Source organism: Fukomys damarensis, unplaced genomic scaffold (genome assembly GCF_012274545.1).
Source record: "Fukomys damarensis isolate Sample0158 unplaced genomic scaffold, DMR_v1.0_HiC HiC_scaffold_16, whole genome shotgun sequence".
NCBI classification, from domain to species: Eukaryota; Metazoa; Chordata; class Mammalia; order Rodentia; family Bathyergidae; genus Fukomys; species Fukomys damarensis.
The window spans coordinates 1,412,879-1,421,213 of NW_022900928.1; the positions used below are offsets into that span (position 1 = coordinate 1,412,879).

The window sequence follows — 8,335 nt, forward strand, 5'->3', positions numbered from 1 at the left end:
TGGGCCCTTTGGGCCCCCGCCGCCAGGCCAGGCGTCCTCCGGCCAGGCCCGGATGTTCCCCAACGCTCCCTACCTGTCCAGCTGCCTGGAGAGCCAGCCCGCCATCCGCAACCAGGGTGAGTGGGCTCAGCGCGGTCTCTCCAAGCCCTCTATGCCTCCCTTCACGGGCGAGGGGACAGGACGGGCGAGGGGACAGGACGGGCGAGGGGACAGGACGGGCGAGGGGACAGGGTGTGCGCCGTCGCCCGCTCCCTCCGCAGCCCGATGGTTCGCAGGAGCCGGGAGGTCGCCTGCCCCCCCACCCCGCATCCCGGGAACTTCCGGCTGCGCGTCTTCAGGGGAACCGGAGGTCTAGTCAGGGTACCGGAGCATTACCGCGTGGCAGTGGGCTTCTCAGGCGTCTGGACTGAGCATCTGTCGTGGGACCTGTAGGCCCCGGTGCCCGCCCGCCAGCATCTTGTTCTTGGAGCGGGGCTGCCCAGGGCTGGGAGCCTGGAAAGGAGACAGACTGCTCTAACTAGATGGCTTTGGGGACAGTGTTCACGTCTGGGTACCTCTTAGGCAGGGTAGTCCCGTGTGACTGCACTGCACGGGCTGCAGGGACAGTCGCACCACGCAGGCTGCAGGGACAGAAGCGACCCACTTGGCAACCACAATCTCCGAGACTGGGTTCTGCTCTGAGTGGCAGCACCAGGCCCCATACGCCTTCCTCTCTGCACGCTGGGCAACCCCTTTACCTGCCAGCCTGGGGCTCAGCTCAAAGAGTTTGTGGAGACTCTGAGGTTGAAGCCAGCACAGTATCTGTGCCCTCTCCTCCACACTACCCCAGTGCCCCTCTCTTCAGCACAAACCGGAAAAACAAGCGAAGAGCAACTGTAATTTGGCTTCTTTATTGGATTTCTATGCTATTGAAAACCTAATTTAGTTTAATTCCGTATTTTAGGAAATCCTTTACCAACACAAGGCCGATGCTTTTCCTGGAGCAAAACTTCGCACAGGCCCGGGAGTCGGCTGTTTATGAGGTCCGGGTAGAAGGGGCTCAATGCAGGTTGCTGCTGGGGGGTGATGCGACCTCACTACTCCTGGCTCTGCTCCCACCGCCCACTCCTGCCTTCACTCAGCCAGGATCATCTGCCCCAAGCCTCAGCGAAACCAAAAGCACCCTTTCCTCCCAGAGCACGGGGATCCCGCCCTGCTAAAGAACCCCACCATCGGATCTAGGAAGTTCTTGTACTTTTTTCAATTAGTTTCCATAGTCTGAGCGTTGGGGTGGCTCTGTGAAAAGCTCCTTGTGAGCTCCCCTCTGACATCTTTAATTAGCTGATTTCAGGATGGCAGGTGCTACGGAACTGGAGGCCTGGTTCCCCGTCTGTGAGAGGGAGCTGAGAGTCTGGGCCCATCTCCGGGCTCGGACTCCATGCAAAGCACAGCAGCATCCAGACTTCCTGGGTGGGTGACGCCAGCCAGGTGGACAGTGCCCTTTGGAGTGGCGAGAAGCAGCCAGTCCGACCCTCTAGGGAGCAGCTTCTGGGCCAGGGTTCCGCCCTGCCTGGGAAGCCCGAAGGAAAGGTGCCAGAGAGCAGGGTTGGAACCTACAGGTGGGTTCCAGTCCTCCTGCCTCACTTTCTCTTCTAATGGAAACAAACGGAGGGACTGACCTCGCTCAGCCTCTGTTCACCCGGGAGAGGTGTGAGGAGCCCTCTGGACCCTTTTCCAGGCAACAAGGGCAGGACCTTGACCCTACAGATTCCACATTTCTGCCTTTGGTTTTAGGGGTCACTGGGCTCCCCAGGAATGCAGGACCAAGGAAGCCTGGGTGTGGGCTCTGATGTGAGCAGACCGGAGGCTGCCTCTGGTACCGGTCCTGATGGGGCAGGCAAGGCCATTGCTGGGCCGGCCACTCAGCCTGTTCCTCGGGTTTCTGAGACACAGCTAGTGGCCCAATCTCCTGAACATTTCCTTACCAAGCACCAGCACCCACTTGGACAGACGACAGACGACAGGACAGGCCTAACACCTTGTTTCTGGCAGGGGACACCCTGGTACTGAAGAGTAGGTGTCTGGGGCTCAAACCCCGTGACCCCTGTGCTGAGATGGTTTCCTCTGCCCAGGCGAGTGCGCCCTGAACTCTTCCCTCTCAGCGTGTGAGGGGCAGAAAGCAGGGAGGACTTTTCTACCCTAGCCCCAAAGCAGGGCTTGGAGGGAATGAAGGGTTGCTTGCCAGCTGCTCCTGACTTCCGCAGCAGCACGGCTGGAGCTCCGAACCATGTGGGCATCGCTGAGCTATCCTAGGGTCTCAGGCAGCCACGTGCAAGACGGCATTTGGTCCTTCACTGGGAAGAGGTTTCCCCTTCCACTGTAGCCAGTCACAGCCCTTCTTCCTTCTACCCTCTCCATACCGGGGGTCCCAGCTTCCCAGCCCAAAGCAGCCTCTCCTTCAGTCGGTGACCTTTGGGATGCAGGGCTGATCGGAGAACCCTGGTCCTTTCCAGTGCAGCGGGAGGCAAGGTAGCGTCTTTCCCACAGTAAGTCCGGCTGGGAACAAGACCTTGAACTGATTAAAGGCTCATTTCCTACAGACCTGAGGGAGGGGACTCCTGGCCTGGCCTGGCCTGGCCTCGAAGAGGTCTGTCCCATCCTGGAGCACTGGCATCCTGGGGTTCTGGGGTGCAGAGCTGCAGCTGGGACCTGCAGTCGGCCATGCACAAACTGCTTCCAACAGCTCTCGGGCCTCGGGTCGCTGCCTGTTCATCAGCTCAGAATGGAGAAGCGCTCATTTAGAGAAACTTCTTGGTGGCTTTTATTTCTCCTTATCTTTATTAAAAAAAAAAAAAAACTACCAGAAATTTGGTTGCCCTTGGGCAAAATTGGGTGTTGGAACCAAATTTTGTCTGAAAGCCATTTTCTCTACTCCCAGAGGGAGCTGTGGGGACTCGCGGGTGCCCACCACACCCAGGGTGTGTGGCTGGGATCTCTGCCCACTCATTGGGGAAGAAGTGGAGGCCCGGGTCCCACCGAGAACCAGACCTGGGCTTCTTCCGTGCCGGACTGCATGCCTGGTGGGTGACACTGAAGCCGGTCAGTGTCCACTCCTTCCTTGGCGCTCTGGACCCGAGTGAGGCTAGAACCCCATTTGTGGGCCATTCTCTGGGTGCCCAGAGTGCGGTGACTGGCTCCCCGGCTCTGTCCTGACCCAGCTTCCTGGACACTTGTCGCAGAGACTGGGCCGCAACCACACAGGGTGACAGTGGGCTCGGAGGAGCCTCTGCCTTCACTTATCCCGAGCCCTTGGGGCTGGTGGTGGCCCTCAGAGATGCAGTGAGGGGAGGCCCAGCTGCTGCCACTCACACCTGGTGGGGACCTTGAGCTGCACACTTGGAAGTGAGCACTGACGTTGGGTACCCCACCCGAGGGCTCCGGTTCCAGTGTTGCGCTTTACCCAGGGCATTTCCTCCAGATGTTTGGGGTATTTGGTTAAAACCACGAGGGGCCATCGCACAAGGCTGCAGCTTTCCAGTGAGTGACTAGGACGGAGAGTGCTGGCTTCTCAGCAGGGAAACCAAGGCAGAAGGCCTGGGCACTGCTGTGGAGGGAAAGGGAGCTACAGTGTCCTGGGCACTTGAGAGGCTTTGGGGCAGGGTCCAGTGGACGGGGTGCCTTGTCTGTCGCTTCTTCCCCTCATTTCCTTCTGGACAAGCCTGAAAGCCAGGCGGCTGAACCTGCATGGGAAAGTGAGTTTTTCTGCCCAGGGTGCTGAGTTTTGCACTTAACTCTCTCAGGGTGAGTGCAGGAACCAGTCCCCTGGGAAAGGAGAGGCGATGAAACGTGAGAGCCCACACCACAGCCGGTCCCACTGCCTTGCCTGGGAGGCCCGGCTGAGCTGATCCCAGGCTGAGAAGCCAGCACCCCTGGGGCTCTGGCTCAGATTCACCCTCAGCCCCTCAGGGCCGCTGACCTGTGCTTCTGTCCGACCGCAGGCTACAGCACGGTCACCTTCGACGGGACACCGGGCTACGGCCACACGGCCTCGCACCATGCAGCGCAGCTGCCCAGCCACCCCTTCAAGCACGAGGACCCCATGGGGCAGCAGGGCTCCTTGGGTGAGTATAGGTGGCGGAAGAGTGGCCGCTCTTGGTCTGGGTGTCCTCTGGCCCAGGAGGGGCAGGAAAGCAGCACCGCTTAGCCCAGGGCCTTTGTGGTGACCCCAGGGAAGAGAAAGTGCCCTGCGCAGCCCCCACTTGTTGGGGCTGCCGGGCACCCTTACCTGTCCTCCTCCTGCACCCTCCCCACTTCCCGCGCTCACCCTGGCCCCTCTGTCTCTGCCATCCCCAGGTGAGCAGCAGTACTCCATGCCACCCCCAGTCTACGGCTGCCACACGCCCACCGACAGCTGTGCCGGCAGCCAGGCGCTGCTGCTGAGGACGCCCTACAGCAGGTAGGAGGCTGAGCTCTGGGCAGGGGCACCGCCACCTCTCCTGGCACCTCGCCTGTGTCCATGCCAAGGAGGGTAGTTGCTGCCCAGCTCTGGGCTTGGCAGAGGGCTTTTAGCTTCCTGGGGCCCAAGCGGGGACCCCCACCTGGTCCTCTTCAAACTCCTTGGCCCATCCCAGCCCCACCCCAGGGCTTGGCTCTCATGGTGGTGCAGGACAGGCCAGGATACTGTGCCACCTGGCCAAGCCTCCCTCCCTCTGCCCTCCTTGTGCTCTTCAACTTTAGGTGAACTTGGCGGGGCGTCCTGCGTCTGATAGGGTTGCTTGGTAACGGTGTGGGGGCTCCGGCTCACTGCCCCTCCCCCGCTCGGGGATCCTGACACCGACAGCCCCAGCCCCTCCTGGTGGGACCCCAGTGGGCGGGGGGCTGACGTCAAGGGAAGTAGGCAGTGAGGTAATGAAGGAAGGAAGTGCCCTGGGGGGGGGTGGGGGGCCTCCTCCGCAGGTGGAGGGGGAGCTCTGCCCTGCTCCGGGGACGCTGCTTCCTGGGAGTTTCTAGAGGGATGAAGGCTGCACTTCCTCCTCCCGTGAGGCCTGAGCCTTGAGGCTTTGCAAACCGTGGAACCTGGTCGATCACAGAATGTGCTCACTGTTTGCGGGGGCGGTGGGGGGGCGTTGCGGGGAGGCAGAGAAATGTGCAGACCAAGCCGAGATAGGGTACATCCTCCTTTTCTTCCCGCCTTGTTGGAAATCAGCTCTGTCCTGGTGCAGCGGGGCTAGGGGCTAGGGTCCTGCCCCTTGCCTGTCTCCCCTCTTCTCTGCTGCACCCCTCCTCCAGCAGCAGGGCAGCAGGCCGCCGCCAATGACATCCTCTAGAGCTGCTCCTTCCTGTCCCTGGTCAGGGAGTCTTGCTGTTGCTCCAGGTAGCAGGGGGGCTGTTGGAAATGTTCCCATGGGAAAACTTTGGTCCACCCCTTCCTCCTGGGCTTCTATGGTCTGGGCCCATCTCACCCCAGGTGAGAGGAAGGCCTTGGGGTGGGAGTGGGCATTGTTTAGGTGGGTGGAGCCCTTGGTGTAGCTCCAGCTGTGCGCGTACCCCGCTCCCCTCCCTGCCAGGCCAGCCCAGAAAGAGGAGCAGTCTAGGATGAAGTGTTTAATAGCAGCTCCCCACCTGGAGTCCCCGCGTGGATTTGGGGGATGAATTTGTGGCCACAAAGTAGGAAAGGCACTGAGATAGCATGTGTGGGTTGTGCGCACGCCTGCTGGGGATAGAACCCGGGCTGCCTGCGTGCTAAGCACAGACTCTACTGCTGAGCTACACCCCAGCCCCAGGACTTTGTTTTCTTTTTGCAGCGCTGGGGGTTGGATCCAGGGCATTGCCCTGGTGGAACACTGTGGCACTGAGCTGCACCCTGTCTGATAGCATTTTGTGCACAAGATGTTCACATTTTCTTATCCAGTGTCTCACTGGCCACTGTCGAAAGCAATTTTGTCCGTTTCATCTTTCAGAAATATTTGCTTATCTCTTCTTTCTGTAACTCTGGAACTTTCTTTGGTCTTGTTTTGCCATGAATCTCATAAAAATACCACTTTCTCTTCCACCCAAATTTCCAAAGCATCTTGAAAGAAAACTTTCGAGGCCTCCTGTAGGAAGAGGGTTGGTTTCTGTGAGTCTGAAGCTCCACCACCACCACCAGCCCGGGCCTTGACCTTGCCAAGCGACCCCTTCCCAAGGTCGTGTGTGCCGCAGTCATGACCGGCAGGCAGGGGCGGGGATGCTTTGAAGTGGGGTCTGTCCACCACGTCTGCTCCGGTCACGAGCTTTCCTTCTTTCCTCTTCCTAAAAAAAAAAAAAAAAAAAATTGAGGTGCATTTAAATGTTTTTGTGAATGCAGTGTTTGAAAAACGGAGTAAAATAGGTGTGAATTGCTTGGTGGCTTAACTTGTGAATTTTAGATAGTGGTGCTCCCACTGTCCCCCATCCATTCCTTTTTCTAAAATTCGGGGTCCTCCTGGGAAAGGCTTGCCTGACTCTGTGAGACAGCAGCGCAGCACCCCTGCACATACAAAGCCGCCCTGGGAGGGGGTCTGGGTTCCCTTCCCTGCCCGGAACACATCTGATGTTAACTAGGCAGTGTCTCACTCAGCCTGCCTTAAGGAAAGCCTGGAATTCCAGCGCTTCCCCTGTCGCCCGCAAGTCCCCTCCCTCTCTCAGGTAACAGATCTGCATTGCAGTGTGGGCTGCGCCACACAGAGCAGCAGAAAATGGCCTCCTGGGGAACGTGGGGCGATTTCTTGGCCTCCCTCCCCCGATGTTGAAGGTAGAGAGTTTTGTCCCAAGGTCACAAAACCGGATGGCCCTGTGACTGTGGGTGGTGGGTGTAGGAGTCAGGACAGCGCACTCAGCGGGTGTGCAAAGTCCCTCCTTTGCTGAACCCAGCTCTCTGACCGCCCGGGGCAGGTGCCATGGTCTCCGCTTCCCCCTGAAGAAGTGAGCTCGGGACTGGAAGGAGCTTGCCCAAGGTCACCTGGCCAGGGAACCAGAGCCGGGTTTCGATTCTCGTCTCTGCTCTTGAATTCACCTGTGCCCTGCCTCGTGGCAGATCAGTGTTGGCACTGATGACCCCTGGAACGGCCCCGGCAGTGTCCTTGCAGGCGGAAGTGAGCCCTTGCCGTGGTTAGCACCTGGCACGTGTGAACTTCGCTGGCCCACGTGACGCAGCAGCAACAGGGTTATCACTGCCGTCACAGGGAGGAGACCGAGGGGTAGCACTGGTGCTCGGCTTCGGGTAGGGAGCCTGCGCACTGCGCCCCTTCCTGGAGTCGGGGTCCGTCCGAGGGTTGTGGCACACAGTTGAGTGAGTCCTGCTGTCCATCTGCTTTGCCCACGGCCCGGTAGCAGGAGGTTGCCCTGGCTGGCCTGTCGTGCCTTGAGGCTGCAGTGGGAGGCAGGAGTTTTCTGCTGGTCCCCGCTCGGGAGGAAGCTGCCTTCACAGCCGGCTCCTCCAGCTCTGCCCGTTTCACTGGGCAGGAATGGCTGGTACAGCTCAGTCCAGGCACCTGAAGAATTCCAGGCAGAGAGCTCACTCCCATTGGCCCGATCTGATCTGGGAGAAAGGACTGCTTCTGGGTCACAGTGGAGGCAGGGGCCACCCCATGATCTCCCGGGTGGGGTGCCCATGTCCAGCCTCACTGAGCACCTCATTTCTACTGGCAGAGGCAGTGGGGCCTCCCTGGCCACCTCCCGAGCCCTCGGCCTCTTGCCTGGGAGCCGCAGCCCTGGCTGCCCAAGTGTGGGGTGGCACACAGCTGCTGTGAGCACTGCTGGGTACGGTGTGGGTTTCTGATTAAGACCGTTTTCTTTTTTACTCTTATTTGTCCAGTACATTCATCGTGGGGAGTTGATACCTGTACTTAACATCTTAATCTTTTTATTCCACTATTCCTCCCCCATGTCTCCACATCTCTTGGTCCCCTTCCCTCTTACAAAATATCTATCTCCATTTCCTATTATGTATCTTTTATTTTGGTCTTTATTTTATTTCTACTTTGGGTTTCTCGTGTAAGAGAAACCACATGTTTAAGCTTGTGTGTCTGATTTATTTCAGTTAAGGTGGTCCCGAGGTGCCTCCATGTTCCCAAGTCTATCCTTTATAGGGCAGAGTGGAACCTGATTTTTAGGAGGTGTTTGAGTCTCCCCCTTTTCTTTTTGCTCTGTTAGCCTTGCATAGCTTTCCCTTTCTCCGGCCCTGGCTGCCAGTGAAATGCGGTCTTTCCTCCTGGCCCCCGCCCAGCCCCGGGAGGAGTAACTGCCACCGCGTGCTGGTGCTGCTCTTGGCAGAGCCCACGTGTGGGAGACCCTCCTCGGGGGGGGGGGCAGAAGCTTCCTTTGGGCCCCAGGGCTC

The 8,335-nt window shown here is 59.0% G+C and overlaps 2 protein-coding genes across 4 annotated transcripts in view; one reads left to right on the top strand and one right to left on the bottom strand.

Moving 5' to 3' along the window:
- Wt1 (WT1 transcription factor) overlaps positions 1-8,335 on the top strand; it is a 74,688-nt gene that overhangs the window by 37,630 nt on the left and 28,723 nt on the right. For 2 of the 3 annotated variants that reach the window (XM_033764048.1, XM_033764049.1), the window contains exons 3-4: positions 3,978-4,100; positions 4,333-4,435. In XM_033764048.1, the coding sequence (XP_033619939.1) occupies positions 4,079-4,100; positions 4,333-4,435 (125 nt within the window). In that variant the 5' untranslated portion in view covers positions 3,978-4,078. Of the gene's footprint in view, positions 1-6; positions 117-3,977; positions 4,101-4,332; positions 4,436-8,335 lie in introns of those variants that run through there. The other variant, XM_033764047.1, reaches the window with a different exon arrangement.
- Positions 4,973-7,905, bottom strand: LOC104873613. Its single transcript, XM_010640402.1, has 2 exons — positions 7,013-7,905; positions 4,973-6,270 (listed from the first exon to the last, which is right to left on the bottom strand). Exons 1-2 carry the CDS (start codon positions 7,816-7,818, stop codon positions 6,006-6,008), a joined length of 1,071 nt encoding a protein of 356 aa, XP_010638704.1. The 5' UTR covers positions 7,819-7,905; the 3' UTR covers positions 4,973-6,005.